A 27663-nucleotide genomic window follows, 5' to 3' on the forward strand; every position below is an offset into this window, starting at 1 on the left:
GCGACGCGCACGTGTCTGCCGATGACGTAACCAGTCGTCATTGCCACTCGTTTACCGTGCACATGTCTCCCTAACGTTGCTAATTCGTTACCGCATAATGGATGGACTCGTAAAAAAAAAAATACAATGATAAAACTATAAAACTCTGAAGGGTCCAATAATGATCTACTCCATTTTTTTAGAAATATTTCTAAATAATTTTAGTATTTTAAACGAAAATATTGTAAAGCATCGTCAAAACAGATATGATCGATATGTTGAGACTTTTATTAAAAATATCTTTTGTCAAGAAAATTATTCTATAAGAATATTTCTTTTTTTCATACATTTACACACAGAGTGATGTTAAAATATTAATAAATTAATTTTTATTTGTTAATAGAGATTTCATATATTATTATATTTTGTTATATTATTATACTCATGCATCTAAATTATTTATATAATTCTCTCTACAGATGTCCACAGATAAATAATTAATACAAGAAAATTATACACGATTATATTGATTTGTACGATAATTAAAATATGAAAAATTGTATGAAATTATTAGAAACATTGTACAAAATTATTCGTGGCATTCTAAATATTTTTGTAAAATAGTTTACTGCAAGGAAATATTATGTTTTAAGAGATTTTTATTAAAAATATCTTTTATCATTCTAAGAATATCCCTTTCTTTCACATTTACATACACAGTGCGATGTTTCTCCCCTTAAAATATTAATAAATTAAATTTTATTTGTTAATGGAGATCCCTTATATATTAGTATATTTGTTATCATTTATCACACTATCATATTATGCATATTGCTTATATAATTCTCCCTACAGATGTGTGTCTACAGATAAATAATTAATACAAGAGGATTATACGCGATTATATTGATTTATATAAAAACTAATAAATTATATGAAATTATAATTCGAAGAATTATACGAAATTATTCGATAAATTGTACGAAATCATTCGTGACATTCTAAGTATTTTTGTGAAATATTACAGCAAGAAAATATTAAAGACATTTTTATTAAATCTTTTATCGTTCTAATATTTCTTTCTTTCACATTCACATACGTAGTGATGTTTCTCCCCTTAAAATATTAATAAATTAATTTTTATATGTTAATAAAGATCTCATAAAGTATTAGTATACTTGTCATATTATCATTATTATACTACCATATTATATGTATAGAGGATTATACGTGATATTATATGGATTTATATGAAAACTAAAGAATTATATGAAATAATTCGAAAAATTGTATAAAATTATTCGAAGAATTATACGAATGATTGGAAAAATTGTACAAAATTACTCGAAAAATTGTACGAAAAATCATTCGTGACACTTCTTTTAAGTATATATATATATATATATATATTTTTGTAAAATAGTGGTGCTGTAAGGAAATAATTATGTTTAGCTTGAGCTTATCCGGGACAGCGCGAACGCAGTCCCGACTAACAAAAATTTTACGCCCGAGATACCCACTTTAGGGGTATTCGCAAGGGTCAGCCCAATCGTAGTGCAATGAAAGAGCCTCACCCTGGAGGAACCGCCTTCTTGATCACGGTAGCCTCTGCGCCAGGTAAGTATGCTTTTCGTGCCACGGAAGCCCTTGATAGTGCCTATTTGGCGAACTTCAAATGCGAGAAACATATTTCAAAAGACGCCACGTAGCGGCAACTTTGTGGAACTAAAAGTCTTCTGGCAGCGAGTCGTTTAATCGAAACTAGCCGGGCAGTGATTCTCCGGCTCGTCTAACAATGTAATTCCAACAATAAGTGTATTTTCGCGTCGTTATATATTGCGTTTCGCTTCGTTTTTAAACAATAGATAATTATTAAATAATAAAGCGCTTTTCTTATTCTACATTTTATGTATAACATTGTGTTTAAATTAAAAAAATTTATTTATTAAAATTCAAAAAGTCTTCTTATATTTGTCTTCTCGCGAGTTAGATAATAATTTAATCAGCGTTTAATATAATAAAGTGCTTTTTTTAAATTCTACATTACGTATTCTTCATTGTGTTTAAATTTTGAAAATAAATTCATTAAGATTCAAAAATCTTCGGATTTTTATCTTCTTGCGAGCTAGAGAATATTTTTTTCCTTTTCATTAATGTATGGGTATCCGAGTATCTCAATTGCGAAATATAATTGCATTAATATAATAGAATAATATAAATAATAAAGTGCTTTTTTTTCAATCCTACATTTTACGTATTTTATGTTGGTAAATTTTTAAAATAAATTTATTATTCACAAATTCTTTGTATTTTTATCTTCTCACAAACTAGAAAATAATATTCTTTTTCTACTAACATAAGATATTTTAAAATTCGCATAAAATAAAATATACAAAAGACATGTAAAAATAATATATTGCATCTATTAAAACCCATAATTTTTCATCTTTTTAATATATGAGCATCCAGATACCAATTGCGACAATTTTTTATAGCAGTTACTGGGCATCAAACATTTTTTCTCGTTAAATTTTAAGTTTTTCCGAATACAAGGACCTTCGTATTTTTTTTGAAGGGCGGATACAAGTTCCGACACATATTTGTAACATTTAAAATTGCTTCGGGTACTCGGATACCCCAATAATTGACAGAAGAATTAAAAACCTCAAGGTATAGAAATAGAAGACATTTTCGTAAACAATTTACCTGAAAAGGATTCTGATCCTTGACGTCGGTGTAGAATATCGGTGAATCCTTGCCGCACCATCGATCCTGCGAGTAGATGGAATTAATCCTCATGTCGGTCGGTCCATTTCTCGACACTCTCAATATTTTATTCTGATCACTCTCCGTCACCTGGCCCAGCATCCTGTCGTTCACCAGGAACTTGGCCGCGTTCTCCGTCGTGAGGTTCAATTCGTTCTCGAAAAACACAGTCGGGGCATTGATATCCCCGAGACTGGTCCTCTTCACGATCGGGTAGATCTTGATGTTCTGCGGCCTCAACAGCGAGTCCCGGAACAGAAGGTTGGACGTGAGATCCGGATCCTTGTTCCGGTGATTGATCTCGTTCTCCCTCAGGATCGCGTCCTTGCTACCTGCCAGTTCGTCCAGCTTCTCGCAGGAGTTCGCGACGGTCAATTTGCTTCTGCAGTGCTTGCAGTCCTTCTTCCTGCGTCTGCGGTTCGTTCGCCGATCAGGCTGCACCGGCTGCGACGAATCCTCCTTCTCTGGTACTGACATCCCTTTTTCGAGGACCTCCCTCTCGGGAAGGGATCCTGGAAGATCGGGATTCTTGGAGACCCTGGAGATTCCTTCGAGGTCATCTTTGTTGGTCCTGGACACCGCTCGCGACGACAAGGTCGCGCTGTCGTGATTCGTGCTGATCTCAGCCGAGGAGGCTAAGGTCTGCTGGACGAGGGACTCGTCGGGAATCGCTATCGACGGTGATCCGTGATTGATCCAGCTTTGCTGGGCGAAATCGGCCGATTTTTGGCGATCCTTGGTCTCGTCCGGAAAGGAAACCCGCTGGGAAAGTTCAGGAGCGACCTTCTCGGTGGAGATGTCCTCGTACACGTGACTCTCCGGATGCGTCGTGGTCCTTGATACAACGTGAGGATCATCACCTCGAACGATCGTGTCATGAGGCTCCCGATCTCGATAACGAAACTCGAGTGTGGACTGTTCTTCTTCTACGCGCGGATGTTCCTCCTCGTAACCTTGGTTCTCCATCTGAAACTAGAGAAAGAAAGCGCGAAATTATAGTGAGAGCTTTTTTTAATTCTCAACATTATTGCGGAGTCTTAATTAACCCTTCTGTCAATTAACGGATACCCGAAGCAACTTAATCCTAGAGTTGTCAGATGGAAGAGCATTAGAGGTCACGTGGATGACATCTGTCATCCACTTTTAAAAGACAAATTAAAATATAAAGATATACGAGCATATCATTTATTTCAATACATGTATTAATCATTAAACTTAAATTTTAAAAAGATTGTTGACGCATAAAAACATGAAAAAATTGTCCACGTGGATGACTAATGTCACTCCAGGGTTAAATGTAAAAAATATGTCAGAACTTTTCTCTGTTTGAAAAAAAATACAAAATAAACCTTTTATAATATAATAGAAAAAAAATATTCGATGTTTAGCAATTATAAAAAAATTGTTGCAGTACAAAATGTAAAAAATAAACAGTTGATACTTGAGTACCATACATTGATGAAAAGATGAAAAATGTATGTATTGACAGAAGGATTAATTAATTAAACTTTGCGAAATCAATCACGCGACAATTCGATTGATTAAATTTATTAATTTTATTATTGATTTATTAATTTCGCGACGAGTTACTTTTAAAATTAAACAATACATAATATTAGATGCTGTGATAATATATAATATATACCACACTGAAAAGATATTAATAGTATTATCAATGCACATGAATATTCGATAAGAAGAAAGAGCCAGATAGATTGAAATAACATTCGACAATATTTTCGTTACAGCCAGTTATATGTACATATATAAACTAAATTGCTCTCCATCCTACTTACAAAATAAGATATGTTTAACGTATAATTTGCGTTTTGATTAATGTCTTTTCTTAGAAACGTATATAAAAAAACCTACGAACCGAACTATAATTGTTTCGTGCAAAAATATCTGCACGTGTAGTACTCGAACAATTTTAAGCTATTACATGCGTAAGAGGGAACACGAGGAGAAAATAAAAAGGGAACGAAGTTGTATATATATAGGGGAAGATGAATCGAGCATCTCTCTCGCGTTGGGGGAAGAAGCATCCACGCGATTGTCGCAATTATCGCGACTTGACTCTCCGATTGATCCCTGTCCGGACTCGTGACGTCATTTGCGAGCGCCCGTGGGATTCGTTTATTCTTAATTCGTCTGTGTGATACTTACAGCGATATACACGCTTAGATTTTCGCAATCTTACACGTGCCATCGCGATGCCTTTCCTCCTCCTTTCATTAAAGAGAATATACCAAAAGTCATCCCCCTCTGTCGCTGACCTTCGTCCTTCTTCGTTGAATGAAAAACTTTTACGACGAGATATATTCTTAAAAATCAATACTTTTCCGAGTCATAATTATTTTGAAATTATGTACATAACAAACGATAAAAATAATTTATCTTTTTAGATTCCAATTATTCTAGCACTATAAAAAAATTAATATATCAATTTTTCTATCAGTCATATAGTTTCTTCGTTAAAAAGATCCGATCAATATCATATAAAATATATATTTTAAATGATATATATTTATTAAATTAAAATATATTTTATATACAATAAAAAATTATTATTCACTGATTATTACTTATTATATTGTTATCTTGTTCTAATGTATATTGATATTTATGAAATATGCCATAATTGCATCGAACATGAAACATTTTTATTCTTCTAAATTTCTTCTGTGGTTTAATTAAAGAAATTAATGTTTTAATTTTGCTTATAATTGCCACAGGTTGTCAAATCTTTTGTAAAAAATTAATATACCATTTTCCTATCAATCATAACAGTTTCTTCATTGAAAAGATCCCGATTACCATATAAAATATATATGTAAGTTATATGATAAAAAATTATATCATTATTGATTATTATACATATATTATATTATTATCAATTAAATATAATATATATTGATATTCATGATATAAATCATAGTTGCATCAAACATGAAGCATTTATTCTTCTAAACTTGTAATTAAATTTAAAGTTAATTTAATTTAATTAACTTTAATTAATTAAATTAAAGAAAAATCAACGTTTAATTTTGCCTAATCGCTGCAGATTGTCAAATTTTTTGTAAAGTATATAAAAAGAGCTTGCAAATATATAATGACATATAATTGATTTTCGTCAATATTAAACATTTGCACTAGAGATGTGAGAATCATCATATTCCGCTGCAGTTTCAATTAATCTCACGTGTCTGTTTCTCCGTTAAATTTCCATTTTCGATCGCCATTAATGCACGTTCGCGCGTTTCGATGACGACAACGAGGAATCGTTTGCTCGAAGGATGCGTTTGCGCGCGAGGTCGATGCACAAAGGGACCATTCACTAATAAATACAATTAGCGGATTGGTATATATCGAGATTATTTCTCGCTGCGTCAGCGCTACGCCGCCGCAGATTCCTGTTAGATTAATAATCCCGGTTGGGTATTAGAAATCAATCCCCGATTAATTCCGCCGCGCTGATTCACAACCGCATTTCGTGACGCATTCGCAGAAACCAAGTCGCGGAATCGCGACTTTTTATCATACATATACACGCGCGTGATTCCGCAACGCGCACGTAATATCGTCGCTCTCTGTCATCTGTCGCATGCGACGAAAATTTCAATCAGCGAATATAAGGATATACGTGTTTTATTCACGCGACATACATTATTCACGAAATTTATTGCGCGTGAAAAACGAACGGGATATCCCTGACCGGATACCAGCGACTTTCCTCCAACGAATGGAATGCTGAAGGGAATTAATGAATGAATGGAACCTCGTTTGCGAAAGAATATCGAGAGATTCGATAGATTTTTGCATAATTGGCACGCGCAATTTATTTTTATCGATATTGATCCTTTAATTGGCGCGATAGTGTCTCGAGTTATTTGATGCACGAATGTGCTGTCAAAATCAGCTGTTTTTGACGTATCTTATATAGCGTTTCGAGAGTTTCTGAATTTTAAAGAATTTTATTGATCGACAATTTATGGCCCAATACAATTAAATATATATATAACATCTTTATTTTTAAAACTTTTATTTTCTTTGCTAAAAAAGAAATCGAATTTATAGTATAATTTATAGTTTCCTGACATTTTAGAATATTGAAAATTCTATTAAAAATCCAATAAAAAAAAAAAATTAATTAAAAATTCGATTAAAAATCCAAAAATCATATTAAATGATTAATTAATTATTTTCTTGCATTCTATTCGCAGAAACCAATATCTCTACTTGTCATTTTTAATTTAATACGTTCCATACATATACACATAACAAATTATCTACGTGTTTTACGTAGCTTGAAATTGACGTGAGATAAATGCTGTAGACTGCGTACAAATTCACCCATCGGGTAGACAAAGCATGTGGACTAATTTTATAGTCTCTGAGCAAGCTCGGTTACATATCGCATATTTCGACCAGTCACATCAAAGCACATTCCTCAGCGCGCCAACATGACACAATGGTTATTTTTAACATTTCTCAACTCATTGAAAAATATTACCTTTTAGACGCGCCTCCCCTCTCCTTCGCATTTTTTAAAAGTGCGAATCAGAAACAATCAATTTTTTTATCGGACACTTTTTTCTTATATAAATAATCTTCGGTCAATATAACACTGAAAAGTCATAATACAGCACTGAAAACATATCTTTATTTTTCAGTCCTAAATAAACTTAATTATATATAATTATCGTACAAATCTCGCATGTCTGATTAAAATAGAAAAAAAATTATGACTTTACAGTGATAGTTATTAGAATTCATACTGATAAACAAACAAATGCAAGTCTGTGTAAAAAAATATATATAAGGGGGGAGAGGGGGGGGGGATAAATATACATTTATATCCATACAATACAAGATCTTTCTACCGCGATCTTCGAAAAATGGCGAGATAGACTGGACGTGCGACACACACGTTTGTCTCATTGCATTTATAGAATTGCTGCGAGCTACATGATATGCGATCCTCTCGCAATTTGACTCAAGTGTACACAAGGAAAAGACCGAAGGACGAGAGGCTCCACCTTTTCCACCTGCGTTTCCTGCGATAGACATTCAATGAGCTATCATTAAAGTCATTACAGTGCGATTACAGCTTGCCAGGTATATTTTTCGTTTCCCCCCTCGCCTGCACAACTTACAAATCTTTTTTTTTTTTCAAGAAGACGTACGCACATTGTAAAAATCATATTATTATAATTATACGACTGGTAGTCATCGCGTTAAAATAATATTTAAATACAATCGCGAAAAGAAAATATCTCTACAGGGTGTTAAAAAATTAGACCGACAAATTTTAAAGGAAGAAAGAAGACTTTAAAATAAACATTTTTTGTTAATACTAATTTTCTATATATATATATATTTTTTAATTTCTTTAATTTATATGTCTATCTTCCCCCTTAATCATTTCTAAAGATTTATTTTGAGTTGAGGAAGATCACTATACTTGTCACAAAATGATTAAATACATTTTGATACAGTCGAATTTATAATTAAAATTTTGTTAAATAAAAAAAACAATTTTTTAAATTTAATTCGACAAAAGCCAAGTTGAAATTTAAATTGTTATAAAATCTATAAATAAAGCGACAATTCTCGAGCATCCTATATCGACGTTATTGCACTTTCACTGTATCGCAACGTATGTTTATGACGTGATGATATTACTTAAGTCACATTGTGCGTCAACAAACGAATAATTACGGAATAATCAAGAATAATCGCGGCTTTAAGAGCGATTCGCTCGCTCGAAATGCACTCGAATAAACACTGTACGAATTTACACATTCCATTGTCACTCGCGATGCACGCGAAGAACGAACCGGAAGCAGGGTCACTCTTCTTTTCTCTTTTTTTTTACCCGGATTGCGAAAAGTTACCAGAGTAGCTAATGAAAAAAATTCTGCCTGCGAGAATCAATTCAATTTATATATCTTTGGAATGAAAATACTTTCGTGTCTATATTGAGAAAAGTTTAAAACAAAATATCACCATATTAACAATGGACCATCCGGTGCAATCGAGACAAGATGCATTGATAATAAATATTAAAAAGAGAGTTGCATATTCAAGATCGATCTATGAAAATTCGTTTTCAATAATAAAATTTATAATTTACAAATAATGTTATCAGTCATACCTATTTTCAATTAAATTTCATTTTCTATCATTTTCATTAATATAATTATTTAAATATTGATTCTATAAAACTAAAAATTTTTTATCTAAACTTTTAATTTATTTAAAAAATTTTATTTATATTCAAACTACAAGAAAATTTTTTTAGAAAAAATTAATTTTTAATTTATTTTAATTCACATATTTTCTCTTTTTTATAATATGTATTGTTATATTTAAATAATAATAAATCCTTGATCGTTAATTTTATTAAATTTAATAATTATATATAATTATAATATTAAATATAGAAAAAATTTGGTTTCTCTTTAATAGGCGCCGATCAGTCGCTCGACTACTAATAGTTAATTACTTCTCATACACGCTTATAAGGATGCCGTCTCTTTTTACGTCAAGTGGTGTCCAATTTATCGCGCGGAACGAGTTAAACGACCGGCGAAGAAATGCCTGCGCCAAAGACGAAGAAGCCCGTTTTTCCGTAGTCGACCGTTCTTTTTTCTCGGATCAACGATCACAGACGAGATCGTTCGTGGTGTCAGTTTCCATTTCAGTAGATGATCGGACCGACGATCTCGCGAAGGAAGGCACAAAGCAAAAGTTAACTCTATCGATTCTGGAGAGAATATTTACTATAATATAATACTTGTTTTACATATTTATAACTACCCTACTTTAACTACTACTTTTATATCATGAAATATTTAATTTTTATGAACAGAGTTTTAAATATTTGGACAAGATTGCAGATTTTTGCAGTCAATTTGAAAGCGTAAAGTATCATAAAAATTATTTTAAATAATTTATTCAAAAATTAATTTCTTACAAACAATTAAAATTCTACGTGCAATAATATATATATATATATATTTTTTTTTAATTTTAATTATATATTTTAACAAATTTTAGTTAAGCAACTTAACTAATTTAATATATTTTAATTTAAGTAATATATTTTAATTTAATTAATATATTTTAATAAATTTCAATAAATTTTAGTTAATTAAAGTTAATTAAAATTATTAGTTAAAAAAAATTTTTACATCAATGCTTCATCTTATTAGAGAAACTTTTATTATTTCTCTTTTTTTTCTAATATTGAGATGGTGAATTTTGTGTGCAATTCTTAAGAGATAAATTTTCGCGTTTGTCTCTGTTCAAATTTGTCTCACTTTTTCTCGCGATCGAAACTGTTTCCGGTTCAACGGAGTAATTGGATCGGTCAGCGATCAATTAAAAACTACTCATTGCAGTGGGTACACGTGGCTCATAACGTCAGCGGTTAGAAAGTTTCGCTTAGAAGCGACTTGAACTGCGTTGAGGGTCGTTTTGCGAGCGTGAGACTTGGAGACGAGTACCCTTGAAATTGTATGATCGGCACGTAATTGTGTGTGCACATAACATGGGCGTCGAATGTGCAAGGTAATCCAATGACAAGAACGAGTATTATTTTATTCGCATTACAAGACAGATCCGCATAGAAAAATTTCTGGGATCTAAATTCTGAGATCTAATCAGATTTTCCAAAACAATTATGGATTTCGAGCTTGGAAAATTGACAGGAACAAATTCCGCAGAATAATTAAGAGAAATTTTTTAATCGCAATTTATGCTGGGAAAATCTTGGAAAATTTCTACGCGAGTAGAAAATTTATTAAATTAAGAATATGATCATTTTTTATAAACTACTCAATGTGATTTTATCGATTATTCCTGTTGAACAGTTTTTTTTACACTATTAGAATTAAATTAATACAAAAATGAAACAAATTTTTTAATTTAAATGTCACATTCTTTTTTAAAACATTCATTTTTATGCGTCGCCGACATAAACGTGTGTAAAAGAGAATTGCGAAAAATTACGCAAATAATAATTAAAATTAATTAATAATTAAAATTAAATTAAATAATTAAGATAATTAATACTGTCGCTTCTCCTTAGCTTATTAAAAACAAAACATATTCGTAATTCTATCTAAAATGTAAGAATTACGAATATTTTTTTTTTCCAAAATAAGCTAATTGTGTAAGCGACAGTTTTAGTGGATTTTTGTAAAAAATTCTGATGAGTGCACAATAATTAAGAGAAATTTTGTAATCGCAATTTATGCTGGGAAAATCTTGGAAAATTTCTACGCGAGTAGAAAATTTATTAAATTAAGAATATGATAATTTTAAACTACTCAATGTGATTTTATCGATTCCTGTCAAACAATTTTTTTACACTATTAAAATTAAATTAATATAAAAATAAAGCTATGCAATGCAACAAATCTTTTTATTTAAATGTCATAATAGTTTTTTAAAACATTCATTTTTATACGTCGTCGATATAAACGTGTGTAAAAAAGAATTGCGATAAATTACGCAAATAATAATTAAAATTAAATTAAATAATGAAGATAATTAATACTGTCGCTTCTCCTTAGCTTATTAAAAACAAAACATATTCGTAATTCTATCTAAAATGTAAGAATTACAAATAATTTTTTTTTTTCAAAATAAGCTAATTGTGTAAGCGACAGTTTTAGTGGATTTTTGTAAAAAATTCTGGTGAATGCACAATAATTAAGAGAAATTTTGTAATCGCAATTTATGCTGGGAAAATCTTGGAAAATTTCTACGCGAGTAGAAAATTTATTAAATTAAGAATATGATAATTTTAAACTACTCAATGTGATTTTATCGATTCCTGTCAAACAATTTTTTTACACTATTAAAATTAAATTAATATAAAAATAAAGCTATGCAATGCAACAAATCTTTTTATTTAAATGTCACTATATTTTTTTTAAACATTCATTTTTATGCGTCGTCGATATAAACGTGTGTAAAAGAGAATTGCGATAAATTACGCAAATAATAATTAAAATTAAATTAAATAATGAAGATAATTAATACTGTCGCTTCTCCTTAGTTTATTAAAAACAAAACATATTCGTAATTCTATCTAAAATGTAAGAATTACGAATATTTTTTTTTTTCAAAATAAGCTAATTGTGTAAGCGACAGTTTTAGTGGATTTTTGTAAAAAATTCTGGTGAGTGCACAATAATTAAGAGAAATTTTGTAATCGCAATTTATGCTAGGAAAATCTTGGAAAATTTCTACGCGAGTAGAAAATTTATTAAATTAAGAATATGATAATTTTAAACTACTCAATGTGATTTTATCGATTCCTGTCAAACAATTTTTTTACACTATTAAAATTAAATTAATATAAAAATAAAGCTATGCAATGCAACAAATCTTTTTATTTAAATGTCACTATATTTTTTTTAAACATTCATTTTTATGCGTCGTCGATATAAACGTGTGTAAAAGAGAATTGCGATAAATTACGCAATAATAATTAAAATTAATTAATAATTAAAATTAAATAAAATAATTAAGATAATCAATACTGTCGCTTCTCCTTAGCTTATTAAAAACAAAACATATTCGTAATTCTTACATTTTAAATAGAATTACGAATATTTTTTTTATTTTTAATCAAGCTAATTGTAAGCGATAGTTTTAGTGGATTTTTGTGAAAAATTCTGTGGGCGCCCATGTCTTACGTAAACCTGGTTATTTGGTCGCACGTGTCGCACCATATGCCGTCGTGCGTTTTCACCCTGTCGTACGCACCGATCGTCATTATAAGTTGCATCGAGGGCCGAGAAGATAATTAATCGTAAACTCCTCAGTCGTGGTATACACACGTTGGGACACGACCCTTCGACAATATACGCAATGTCACCCGTCCAATAATGAATTTATTTGCCGAGATATCGTCGACACACAAATAAAATCAGTTCCGGACAGTGTGAGTTATTTGCGAAAGAGGGTGTGCGCAATGAATATTGCGAGATAAATCAAGATTTATCCTATATAATAAATAAAAGAAACTGTATTGCGATAGAGCCTTTTGATAATTTACTAATTCTTAAGAAAGTCCTGACTAATTCTTGAAACGGTAATTTGCAATTCCTAAAAGAATTATGCAATGAATTTATAAGAATAATAAATTGAAAAAACTCTGATATATAAATATAAAATCAGGTATGAAAAAGGCTAATAAGAAACATTATATCTGATTTAAATTTATAAGATGTCTTGAATATATTGAATCACTTTTTATGGATTTTTGCGATGCAACTTTTAATAAAGTTTTCAAAACTATCGAGATGTCAAAAGTCGAAAATTGATGCGACAAGTGATCCGATCTCTCTCGACATTTTTCCAACTTTTCCGCGCGGCACTTTTTACATTTCTGATCTTCATAGATTCCTCAGCCGAAATCCATATGATTCTGTTGGAAAATCTGATTGAATTCCAATTAGATCTCAGAATTTTTTGTCTATGTGAATTTTCGTGAAAATTAATATCTTGTTGTTTTGTTCTTTTAAATTGAATACTCTAAATTGATATCTGGTCGACATTATTTTTATATATGTTATATATATCGATACAAAAGATATGTCTATGAATAAAGAATAACGTTCGGAAAAAATCCTCTTTTTGAACAGAAATAACAAAGTATTTTTAAAAAATATCAGACTAGAGCTAATTTTGTACTAATTTTTACTGACAAATATGTGTACTTTCATCATGTTTTTTTATCATGAATCGTTTTGGATTAATAAAATAAAGTTGATTAAATAAAAGTTGATTAAATAAAATTAAGTTATTTAAATAAAGATAAAATAAAATTAAGTTAATTAAATAAAAGTTGATTATTTCTAAAATTAAATCCATTGAAGCCAATTGTAGATGACAATAAGTAAATTGACACTACTATATTTTTATTCTCATTTCTCATTTCTTCGTTGATAAAATAAAATTTTTTAACAGAATTTATATTAGCGCTATTGTTGATTGTTGCATCATAATTCATAATAATTACATTTTTATTTCATAATAATTACAATTATCATTTCCGTAATAATGAACCAAAGAAATACTCTCGTACTAATCTATAATCAAAATAATAATAATACTACAAAAATATTATTATATATACGTATATATATGTTGCAATGAAATAGTGACTGTAAGGTTTTATTTCATTCAAAGACGTCTACTATTTACAAATTAGGCAACTTAACGTGGAATTTTGATCCACGATATCTCGAAAACTAGATTCTCGTAACGTAATAATAATTTATTTGCAAATATATATAATGATCTACTTTCGAAAACCTTTCCAATGATACCTCACTTCAAAATTCTTTTTGCTCAAAAAGGGGATTTTTAAGAGCCCCCCTCCCCCCCTTTTGGTCGTCACTCTTTACGTAAGCACGCAAACTATGTTTATATATACAGTCTAGTCGAGAGCACAAGTAACGTGGAGGAAAATAAAAAAATAATAAAAAATGCCATTGTAAACACGTGCCCTGCGGACAAACTCACGTCCGACGAGAGAAAGAGAGAGTGAGTCACCCTTCTTCCTCCTCTTCCTCGCGGAATTATTGTGCGACGCGCGCATTATTGCGAGATTCTTCGGAAATGATATAACGATATACGGCGCGCGCTCCGCTATATCGAAAAAACACACAATGGTGCATTATGCGAGAGATGCATTCCGGTCCGCCCTGGTATAAGGAAGGCCTCCTTCGCGAGTCCGCGTTCTCCGTAATCCTTTATACGCTCTTTATAATCGAGCCTGCTTTTTACTGTTCAAAAAGATTTAAGGCAATCGCCGGCAATAAATGATTATACTTGACGGTGAAAAATTCAGAGCGCATTCGCGACATTCTGCGTTTTCTATTGCTTTTCTCTCTCTCGTATAGAGAAGATGATATAATAAAAGAGCATTCACTGTGAAATATCGATCACAGTCTCAACAAGCTATTTCTATGTGTTTGTAGCTTGCGTTAGAAATAGCGAGATACCCGTGAATTTTTTTATGTATCGTTAGAATTTGTGTCTGCTTTATATCCTACTCCAAGAGCAATAAAAGTAGTCACGATAGGATGATCACTTAATCTCGTTCGGGGATGTAGCTCAGTGGTAGAGCGTTCGCTTTGCATGTGAAAGGCCCCGGGTTCGATCCCCGGCATCTCCAATTTTTTTTGTCAATTCAAAGTTAGTGTAGATATGCTTCTGTTTCATTAATTCGCCAATGATGTGATATCTTTATAAGATAATTCCAAGATACATATAAATCTACGATTCAAAATTTATTGTTTACTATGATCTTTTCTATTCATCTTGAAACTATCTTATAAAGATATATCATTGGCCAATTACTGGCACAGAAGTCTACACTTCCTTTTGAAATAACAAAAGAAAGAAAAAATATAATATACCGGGTGTCCCATTTTAAAGGACCCACTCAAATATCTCAGAAACACTGCGTTAAATCAAAAAATGTTTCCTACAAAAGTTGTAGGGTTTCGAGGGGGACATAACATAGTAATATTCATATGACCTCGGGCGGCGTCTCCAAGGTCAAGTGAAGGTGAGAATAAATTTTTTAAATGGAAACCCATATTTTTTATTATAACATCTTTTTCTACTAATTAATTTGAACAACTTTTATCTGAAGCATTTTTTTATTTTCTTCAAAATTCATTCTCACCTTCACTTAAGGTTAACCTTCACTAACCTTGGAGACGCCGCCCAAGGTCAAATGAATATTACTATGTTATGTCCCCCTCGAAACCCTACAACTTTTGTACGAAACATTTTTCGATTTAACGCAGTGCTTCTGACAATGAGATATTTGAGTGGGTCCTTTAAAATGGGACACCTGGTACTATATAAATATATATGTATATAAAAATATAGAAGTATATAAATATACTATATAAAAAAAAAAATATATATATATATACAGTATAATATATACTTAAAATATCGATCTAATACATTCTTTATTTGCGTATTGATTTTAATCTTTTCGATATGTAGTGTGAGAAATAAAAAACAAAGAATTAGATTCGTCTTTCCTTTAATATGCAATAATTAATAATATTAATAATTAAACCGCATAATGTGGAATAGATAGATCTACAAAGAAAAAGAGAATTGTACTTCAAGTATTTGATTTAAAATAATTTTTAAAAGAAATTAGAATTCTTAATAAAATTAGAATTCTTAATTAAAATTCTTAATAAAATTAATTATATCAGCATCATTTTTGAAATCTATACAAACTGATGCCTGAAACATCCGTAAGTCTTATTAAATGTCTGTCTCATTATTATTACTATCTTGAATAAAATATCTCGCGATTGTTCTGTTGAAAGTCTAGATTGAATACTCTAAAATTCTAAATCGATGTCTTGTCGACATTATTTTAGCGATCCGTTTATGTATTTAGCCTCTCTCCTTAGTTCTTGCGATTTCAGACAGGAGTTTGTTTTTCTTTTTACTTTTTACGGGAGGAGACGCTAAGTTTATAAACGAATCGCTAAATCCATGCGACTTATAAAAATTACAGGATATCTACTTCTTGGAAAAACCGAAAAAACTAAGGATTGTCAGGAATTTTTTTTTACCTTGAACACACACACACACACAATCCGGGAATTCTCATGGAATTTTATTGAGACTCAGAGATTTTTTTCAAAAATTGTGTCCTTGATAATTTTACTCTTATTTAGTATTTAAAAAACATATGTCTAACATATCCTTGTATTTAAGTTTCTATTAAAATCTCATATGATTTTATTGACGATCCCTTTTTTTAGTATCACGATTTTATGTAAGTTTTGTAGAAAATTGTTCAATTGTTAAATAATATTCAAATAAATTAGAATACTTCTTAAAAAATGTTTGTAATAAATTATTTTATATAATGATATATTACACTTTTTTATTGTCAAAATTAATTTTACGATTAATCAATAAATCAACATTAAATAAACGCTAAAAGAAAAACTGCATTCTAGGTAACTTTCTTTGCAATCGTATATGATTAGTAAAAATATTAGAAAGCGCATAAAGAAACTTTTAAAAACTCTGTATTTTAAAAAGTTGCATCTACAAAAATGTTCTTATTTTAAATAAAAATATCTAGAAAACGTCAGGGAATTCTCAGTAAATTTTTTTTCACAAGATTCGAGTATAGACACCCCGAATTAGGAGACTCGAAGGTCCTAAAAGATTCGCGCATGCGAGGAGTCCCATCCGGTTCCGCGATTCTTTTCGGGGACGCGGCGCGCAGATATAAATTTTCTGATTTATTTGTCTTGCTCTTGGCAAGATGGGGAGGAAAGGGGGTCGGCAGCCAGAAATATATACACGTAGACGCATACGCGAGCGGCCATTATAGGGAACCGTATGAATTACGGCTGTGTGGATGCCGGTGATGTGCAGTCATCGGCCCGATAGCCCCCGATAGCCCTTTGGCTTGGACCCTATACTTAGCGGATAATCGACGCGATATACTGCGCTTATTAGCGGGTATAATAAGCCAGCCACATGCCGAAGCCCCGGAGGGGCCTTCGAGATTCGTTCCGTTAAGTAGCCCGCCCTTTCCTGCCCGTTTCCTGCCTCCTCCCTCCCACACACACGCGCGGGAATTCCCTCTTCATCTGCCTTTGTTCCTCTCTCTGTGAGAGAAGCATCGGGGTGCGTTCGAGAAGAGAAAGAGAGAGAAAGAGTACGCGCGTGTGCAATAATGGTAATTGGCTAATGATGTTACATTGACATTGTGAATGCGGAATGAGCTTGTACTTGGGCGCGGATTCCCTTCGAAATTATTATTTCGGGGATCCCTCGGGAAGATTGCACCAAGTTTTTTTTTCTTTTTTATTTATGAATGGGCTGTTTATTCCGCGAATTTATGTACGGTCTGTACTTTGCCGAAAATTTGGGATTTTTCGGATTTTGGGCCGAATGGATAAGCATATTCATCGACGATAATTCGTGACGAAGAAATCGTTGATTGAAATAAACTGAAGTTGGAATTTTTTAAATATGAGATAGCATATTATTTGTATGTGTTTGATGTTTTAAAGGTACATTCAGTTTATTATTAAATTTATTCATATTTTTTAGGTAGATATATAAAGTAATATCGATATCACAATTTAGAAAACTTTCAGAACAATAATGGCGAGAAACTTTATTCGAGATATTAATAATAATGAAACGAGCATTTAATAAGATTTGCGGATGTTTCAGGTGTTAGTTTATAAATTTCAAAAACGATACCGATAATTAATTTTATTAAGAATTTTAATTTCTTTTCAAAATTGTTTTAAATCCAATTCTCAAAATACGGTCTCTTTTATCTTTGCAAATTTATCGATTTCACTATTTTATTATGCGATTTAATTGTGACATACTAAAGGAAAGCTGGATCTAATTCTTTGATTTTTTATTTTTCACACTGCATATCGATAAAAGAATTTTAATCAATACGCAAATAAAGAATATATAGATTGATGTTTCAGATATTAAATCTATGATTCAAAACATTGCTATTTTCTATGATCTATTCTATCAATCTTGGAACTATAAAGATTCATTGGCGAACTAATGGCACAGAAATATATCTGCCCTTACTTTGAAATACAACAAAAAAGTTCAAGACACATAAATAACTGCCAATAATTAAGCTATTTATATTTCAATTCCCGCGTAATGTAAGAGGGAGAGATAGCCATAACTGAACAGTAGCCTTTATAGAAGCTCGACACATAAAATATACGAGAAAGGATTAACGTCGCATTTGTACGAAGAACTTTGATACGTGCTAAAGCGGAGAACCGATACGTCAAACTGATAAACATAAACAGACTTGGAACGGGGGATTAAGCGGAGATTTAAACGGAAACAGATGCCCCTACAATGTCTGTATATTCTAAGCTGTATCCGGTTAACGGCTCGATATCACCTCTTATCGGTTGCACGTTGCAGAACGCAACCTTAGTGCATCGAGCGATACTAATTTTAACGTTCACCCGATTATGTGTGTATGTACATACGTATACGCGAAGCAAATTCTTTAAAAGACAGATATTCATCGTACAGGAAGTTCGTCAGACCATTTAATTTCATTCCAATATATCTTCTTTGCCTTCTACAATTGACAGTTTATAATTTCTCTCTCATCTCTCGATCATAAACGCGATATTTTACTATATTATCGAAGGATATAATATATGTTGTGTTTTTTTATTTATTTAAAATTTATTATAAATTTTATTTACTTAAATTTATATATATACTTATTTTATTATTATATTTATCGTATATTTATTATATTATATACATTATATTATATATTATATTATATATTATATATTATATATATATTATATTATATATTATATTATATATTATATATTATATTATATATTATATTATATGTATATATTATATATATTATATATATTAATTTTTTTATTTATTTAAAACTATTCTCACTCTAACATATCCCTCTTATTGCTGTATGCAAATGTCTTTCTGTTCCGGTTTTCATCATTTCTCGATCGCTCGTGCATAAGGTATCGCGTTCTTATAAAATCGATGTTAACATAACATGCTCCAATTTTATTCGGGGTTCAAGAGTCTCGTAAAACTGGAGCACGTCTTCTTCAAGAAGAGATCCTCTTCCTGCCTCTCTTCCTGAACTCAAACGTATTATTTCTTTTTCTTTTTTTTTATTATTATTATCTGGTCGCGACGCGGAATTCTTATGCAAATAGGGAGGGCAAACCCCCAAAGAAACCGCGGTGAGAGACACAACACACAAAGGGAACAAACGTTACCGACCAGCTGACAATGCGGGAGAAAAGACCAGGCCTAGTCGTCACGCTCGGACGACGTTGCACCCGGGGGTTTTATTTACACCTGGCGTATGCCTGCACTTTGCACCACCGACCCACGCGTATATAGTGCGTCCAGAATAAATAAAATCGAGAAATAGACGTTCCTTTCTGACACGAAATTCTCACACGAATTTTGTTCTCTCTGAAAAATCCGCTCGCTTTTCGCGATAGCGGATTAGAATCCTCGGAATGTCGAGTATATATTTTCGAAGAAAGAGAGATTTTTGCAGATATACAGGGTGTAACAAAAATATATGGATTGCTATTTCAGGAGCGTATTATTATCGAAATGAGCAAAAAAGTTCATATAAATATATGTCCCAAAAATGATTATTTAATTGATCTTTTTGTCCTGTCAGAACGCTTGACAGATGTTACATACGGATGATTTTTTGGAAAACAATTTGCTTGAGAACTATTTTCCACTTTTGTATTATGTTGAAAATAAAATACACTTTGTAATTATCTTAAGTTTCGACTCAAACATGTCTATAACATAAAAAAACGATGCATTTTTTGACATATTCTTCATTATATGAACTCATTTCAATAAATGGAATATGTTCCTGAAATAATAGCCCATGGTTTTGTTCACCCCGTATATAGAAATATATATACATATACAAATATACAATACATAGACATATAAATATATATGTATATAATAGAAATATATAATAGATATTTTTTATTTATCAAAATGCTCAATTAAAATATTTTGTAATCATCATTAAATCGACTAAATATATGTTACAATATAATTCGATTGATAACGATATATCGGAAGGTTCGATTAAATTGATATAGTACTCTGCGTTGATACCACTGCTTTTTAAATAATTATTTTCTCTCATATTTCGGATATCAGATATTCTTATCGGAATTTAATTACTAGAAAACTTCGTCCCTCTCTAGACTGTAGCGTTATAACAACTATAACAAACGAATTTCCAAACGTTAACGTTCAAATTTGATTTACGATGATTGCACGCGTTAACATCGCATCGCAATATAACGCGAATTTAAACGCGAATTCGATGTATAATTTCGGCAATTAGCGAGTTCGGCGAGCCGAGGCCGGCGAGGCTCGAAATAATCGATTCCGCCCGTGCAACCACCAAGGATATACCCTTTTTAATTCGATGATTCGACCGACCAAAGTCTATATAACAAGAGTCGCTGAGCGGATATATATTGCGGCCAATTTAACAGACGCGATATAAATAGGCGTCGGCCGAATCCAGGAAAAGTTTGCCGTGCTCGAAGCAGCGCGGAAGTGCAAAACACACCAGTGTTTCTCTGCGTTATTTTATTTATATTTATATAATTAAATGTATTTTTAAATATAATATAATATGATAAATATAATAAATATAATATAATAATATAACATAATTAAATTATTATATTATAATATATATATTATAATATATTATAATATATTATATTATAATATATAATATAATATATATAATATATTATAATATATAATAATAATATAATATATTATATTATAATATATAATATAATATATAATATATTATATTATATATTATCTGGATATAATCTGGGTTTTATTTGGCAAATATTAAAAGATATTTTCCTGTGTCGCAATATTAACTTCAATATAAGATATTCTGATAATTAAGACTCATTTCTGTTAAAATAAAATTCATTAAAAAATAATGGAATAATAATACCGTTTTTGCTATTTATATTATACAAATTGAGGAAGCTTAATTTAAAAAAAATGTAATTTTTAATAATAAATGTTTCATCAGAAGAAAAATTGATTAAAAATTGGTAAAATTGATAAAAATACAAATGAAATAAAATTCTAAATTCCATAAAGAATATTTTTTCTTATTCTTAAATTCCATGCATATATTGCAATTATAGAATTATAAAGTCTGATTATGTCTAAATGGTCATGATTTACATCGTAAATGAGAATACATCGCAAAGTAGAACGTAAACTATATCTTAGAGAAAAGCTTCCCTTCACGAGCAGAGAGAAGGAGATATAATGTAAAAAAAATATGATATGCTTTAGCTACGGATATCGATTATGCTACTCAAGATCACACACTCGTTGCCTCAAAGTTAAAACTTTCAATTGCATCAAACGTAAAGACTATACACAGTACGTTTTACTCTAGTAAAAGACCATGATGTATTATAGAAGTCACTGAAACATTCTCCGGAGTTACAAATAATTAGATATAATTCTACGAAATTGTACCATTAAATCTTTTTCTTAAATCTCGAAAAGACTAAGTCGCGACTATAGACATTAATATAGTTACGTGAACTCTTATTATCGTATAGTTTGAAATATTAACTCGCGAATGACATTTATGGAATATTGTACTTTTCTCAAGATTTATCTTTTTTTTTTTTTTTATAAATTAATTTATGATTGCAATTTTATTATTGTCTTTGAAGAATAAAAAAATAAATAGTAATTTGTGAAAAATAATTTAAAATACAAGACAATGTCAAACATACAGTTGTATTAATTGCATAATTTGTGACCATGTCGTGATAATTCTAATTTTAAGCGTCTACAACTGTATGTAATTTTTTATTTCATTTTATACATACAATAAAATCTATATATAAACCGCGTAAATAAATATTCTAATTATCTATTTAAATCAAACATTAAATAATCAATATCAAATATTTTTATTTCTTGCTTTCAACGTATTTTCTTAGTGCATATCGAAATCGGCTTTCAATATCTATTTATATAGATTTTTATATAGATTTTAATATATTATATAAATTAAGCAACATTCAATCTCAGATATTTAGAATTAGAATTATCACGAGAGGAAAGTCATAAGGAGTTAAATTTAAATTCTCGATATATTCCTTGATGTATCGCATAAAACGTTCTTATTACAGTTATAAATAATAGTTATTAAAGCTTTCGTCTTTTATAATTAATTAACATGGTTCAAGGTTTCCTTAGAAATATAGAATGAATCCTTGACGACATAATCGTAAAATGCGATGCGAATGCAAGTTTATTCTCGCTATATATAATTTCCTAAAGTCCGTATAGCGTGTGATTTACATGAAAGACTACGTATTGCTAATAACATGTATGTGCAACAAAAACATAGTTTTACAACGGTACTCTGTATGGAAACATTGTCTATAACTTTTTCTTATTTCAATTAATGTGAATAATTGATGGCAATCAAAATTATAAACAAAATTTTAATTAGTATTAAGTTATTCTCTCTGGTGCTCTCTGCAGAGCTTTTTATTATATTATCAGCTTTTTATTATATTATTTCATGCATGTACTTATATAAAAATTGTGTCTCAAAAGAAATTAATTTACAATGCAAATAAAATCAAATTTCTCAAATATATATAACGTTTCATATAAAAAAAAGATATTTCGTACGGACAAATCGACATTAAAAACTCCGAAAACTTTCACAAGAGTCTCTCTTATAATTTATCATCACGGTGTGACGATCGATTCGAGATCGCTGCGTATATATGCGAAACAGTGCAACTTTGTTTGAGCCCCCTCTCGAATTATTTTTGCATACAACCGCGATCATTTCATCATGACGATAAGGGAAGTTCAACACTTATGGATTAGCAGCGCGCAAAATCTGATAATGTTGATAATTAATTATTAATAAAATTATATCCAGATTTTTATATGTTATATGATAAAATGCCACATTTGATAGAAAGATACGTCTTTCAAGGGGGCTTTCTTTTAATAGGCGATATAAAAAAAAGCATAAGTTCCTAATCAGAGTATATACTCTTAAAAAAAGATAGTCGACAAACGCATAGTACGTATATGCGTTATATAAAGTAGGCTTTATATACTGTAGGGTCAACGCTTTAGTTTTGCGTAATGCGGACATCCGATCGGTTGCATATCGAAGTAGAAAAATCTGCTTTTATCAAATCTGCACGATCTCAACATAAACGCATTTAAATAATTTCATATCTAATAAAAAAGAAATTTAATTTTTATTTGAGATTTATGCAACACAGATTTGTCTACTTATTGATATATTAAATAAATAATCTATGAAATATAATATTAAATAATATATTTAATATTATTATTATGATATTAATAATATTATTATAAAATATAATATTAAATAATATATTTAATATTATTATTATGATATTAATAATATTATTATAAAATATAATATTAAATAATATATTTAATATTATTATTATAATATTAATAATATTATTATAAAATATAATATAAAATAATATATTTAATATTATTATTATAATATTAATAATATTATTATAAAATATAATATTAAATAATATATTTAATATTATATTTAATATAATACTCGCTATTCTTGGTTCTGCATAAGTTTCATTTTTCATGGATGTTAATTTTCTAATATCAGTTTATTTTGAAATCTCTGTTTATAATAGATAAGTTTGTTTCTGATTTATTGAAAGATTTATTAAAACCTCAATCATCATAACTAATCAAGGAAAAAAACGTTCGGATTGAAAAATTATGTTTTGGAGTACAAAAAGAAAATTTAATATGTTCTGTGAGAGAGAAAATGTTGATAAAACAACAATTGTAGTAATAATTTGACAGTTTTTGTTATACTTTATTTCCTATTTTCTCAATCTTTTTGAACTTCTAATTTAATATTTTTTTTACATAACATAAAACGTTTGGATAATTAAATAATTATGTCTTGGAGTAAAAAAAGAAAGAAAATTTATTTATTATGTTCTGTAAGAGAGAAAATATTGATGAAACAATAATTGTAGGAATAATTTGATAATTTTCGTTATACTTTATTTCCGATATTCTCAATCTTTCTGAACTTCTAATTTACATATCTTTTTTGAGCTAATTTTTTCAGAGTTGCTTTCTTTCTGCGTTTCATATTATCTAATAGTAAAATCTCTTTCTCTAAAGCAAAACAAGCGTTTCAAAATAAACTGTAAATATTAAGTATTTAAAGAAATATATTTTTCTTATCATGCATTTCGCATCATTTTTAATCTAGCACATTTCCTGTTACATCGATAATTTAGGCGTGTAAAACATACACATCTAAATTACAAGTATTTATGTATAGACTGTATTCATATATTGTTTTATTTATTTTCATCTTTTGATTGATTATTATTTTTTTTTTTCTTTTAATAGACAAATGTTCAATTGAACGAATAAGTTCGCGGATGATGGAGGTTTTACACAGAGAAAATCGAGAAAATTTTCTTTTTTTTAGAATTTACTGAAAATCATGGCAATCGTAGGACGACATGGTATGAAAAGAATTTTAAAACTATGTTTGATTAATTTAACCATACTTTTAGTAAATTTTACTATACTTTCAGTAAAATTAATCAAACATATTTTATTTTATTGTGATAGATATTATTTTTTAATGTGATAAATATTAATCAAAGAAATTCTCATAAAATTCTTTCACTACCATATTGTCCCACGATTACCATGATTTTCAGGGTAAATTCTAAGATAAAATTCTCTCTGCAATGCGATGCGGTCATTGACGATCGACGGTAAAAGTTCATATTTTTCTCTCGACGAATAAAGGGAATCGAAAGGTTCGAAATCGATGGACAAAAAAATTCATGCCATTCTAAACGTGGTGGCGACGTACTCGCAACGCGAGACCGCAATCGAGGCTATCGCCCGGAAGCACGGTGAGATTAATGTTACGATGAGAAAAACGCGCACTCTCCTTCTCTCCCGACGCGAATTGCGACAATGCAATGGGCCGTGGAGAGACCGTAGTTGCATTTTCCGACTAGAAAACTTTCTTCACCCGGAAGCGATTTCACGCTCCTTACGTGATATAAATGGACAAAATACTTTTTCTCCCCCTCTTTTTTCACTATTAAACAAACTGAACCTGCTCCTGCGATAGATCAAAGAAAGTGGATTGAAATTATGTGTAACATAGTTCTCAGAATAAATTGAATTTACGCATATCGTCGAATAATTAAATAATAATCCAGCCCGGAATATATTTATATGTATATAAATTTATATTTCTATATTTAATATATTATTTAATGTTTATATTATATATATTTATATACATAAATATATAGTTTTTCTTTTTTTCGTTAACCCAGTTTTTTATTTGTTACATTAATCTTTTTTTTAAATAAACAATTGATCTATAGGAATATTGCATTTATTCAATTTCACTGAAACAAAGAGTTGACGCACATGGTTTTTCTTTTTTTTCGTTTTTTTTTTATTTAAAAACGCGCGTAATCGATTAAGCGTCAGAATTGCTGTGTAAATAAAAATATTCTTTCAAAAGTGTATTTTGGCAGACTCGTTTTCGGTTTTGCTGTTTGTACTTTTATATTCTGTCCATTCAAATCGACTATACAAATCTAAAATTGCTCACAGATTCTGATACATTTTCCTCTTTTTAAGATGAAAGATATTGCAAACATTTTCTGATAAACTAATCGATTTCCATCCAACAGAGTTAAGTAATAATATAAATTATTACGCGTCAATTTTTTTTTTAAATTTAATTTGTCGAGATTTCTGAATAATAAACTTTTTAATTGAGCCGTAATATTAATATTAATTCTAAGTTCTATTTAAAAAAATACATGTGTTACGATTCATATCTCATTGCATGCTTTGCAATCATGAATTAAAAAGGCGTGTTTGAGCGTGAGAATAAAGAAAATAAAAATTAGAGAGAAAGAGAAAGAAAAAGAGAGAAACAGAAAGTGTACAAAAAGCGCACAACGCGTGCGCGACGAAATTTCGCGCGCTTTACCACGCGCGACGATTTAAATTTTTCCCGCCACAATCTAAATTTTTTCGTTGCACTTGTGCACAGTAGCAAGTTTTTCAATTTTAACTGACGCATCGGATCGACCTTCCTGATTTTTGTCGATGCAAAGAATGCGATAGCCATTTAACGATCTTAATCTTTACATTAAAAAAATCAAAAAATCGTAATTGGTGATAGAATATTGAATTTTCTCCTCTATCTCCCTTTTTAAGATACTATTAACAATTAGCTAATGTTACGGAATGTCGGATGAAAAGGAATTGAATAGGTTATAGTCAGAAATGTCTCAAAATTTCAAAATGAACAAACACCTATCGATTTTCTTTATTTCGCTCATTCTTCTCAGATAAATCCTCAGCTAGTGTTTTCAAACTAAAACATAACGACTTACCTTCGACTCCTCATGAAAATATCATGTTCGCCGTCGTCGCGAATCCTCCGTGAAGTTCGCCGCCGGCGCTTCTTGCCTTCCTTCCGGGAAGAGAGAAGAGACAGATGAGAGAGACGGATGAAATTCTCCGATCACATTTTGATGTAACGAAACACGGGTTCGTCAGCGACAAACGACGCGACTCTTCGATCCGGCGAGCGAGTAAAAATCAGACTGTATCCCGCTTCTTCTTTCCGCGCGACCGGCCGGCGTCGCGCGTTGCGTACGAATGGTAGCGCGGCGCGTCGTCGCGACCGCGTCATCCCTCCCCCTCGACGTCACGACGTACACAAGCCCCGGCGACCAATCGGGCGCGCCGCCGCACGCGTCACCGACCAATCGCGCACTTCTGGCACTCGCGCGCCGGCGCGATTCACCAGGGCAACGGCGTGTAAACGAAGATCCTTCGCACAGTATCGATACCGACGTACGGCTATCGATATATGTATTTATTTTAGGGATGAGCTGGAAAAAGAAAAAATAAACGCATATGTACGTTTAAAAATGCTTTGCGTTTTTTTTGTTTATATATAAGCTACGCAATCTTGAGAAATTATGCAGGCTTTTCAAAGTTTCTGACATATTTCTCGAAATTAAAATATATATATATATATATATATATATATATATATTGTCTCAGTGATATTGAAATATCGATCGTACGCGATAAATGTTTAATATTATATTTATGTAATTATATATAAAAATCAAATACCGAAATACTTCGTTGTAT

At 30.4% G+C, this 27663-nt stretch overlaps 1 protein-coding gene and 2 non-coding genes across 5 annotated transcripts in view; 1 reads left to right on the forward strand and 2 right to left on the reverse strand.

Annotated features, from left to right (window-relative positions):
• LOC145942478 (uncharacterized) overlaps window positions 1-27663 on the reverse strand; it is a 43351-nt gene that overhangs the window by 13757 nt on the left and 1931 nt on the right. For all 3 annotated transcript variants that reach the window (XM_083049245.1, XM_083049246.1, XM_083049247.1), the window contains exons 2-3: window positions 26892-27395; window positions 2686-3717 (exon numbers count right to left, since the gene is read on the reverse strand). In XM_083049245.1, coding sequence (XP_082905371.1) covers window positions 2686-3711 — 1026 coding nt within the window. In that variant the 5' untranslated portion in view covers window positions 3712-3717; window positions 26892-27395. The remainder of the gene's footprint in view (window positions 1-2685; window positions 3718-26891; window positions 27396-27663) is intronic.
• On the reverse strand, window positions 1443-1604 carry LOC145943336 (U1 spliceosomal RNA). Its single transcript, XR_014426504.1, has one exon. It is a non-coding gene; the product is annotated as a U1 spliceosomal RNA (small nuclear RNA).
• Window positions 14876-14947, forward strand: Trnaa-ugc (transfer RNA alanine (anticodon UGC)). The gene has a single exon. It is a non-coding gene; the product is annotated as a tRNA-Ala (tRNA).

Source organism: Prenolepis imparis, unplaced genomic scaffold, assembly GCF_030444845.1.
Source record: "Prenolepis imparis isolate NDT839.2.m4 unplaced genomic scaffold, iyPreImpa1.0 SCAF_11, whole genome shotgun sequence".
NCBI lineage: Eukaryota > Metazoa > Arthropoda > Insecta > Hymenoptera > Formicidae > Prenolepis > Prenolepis imparis.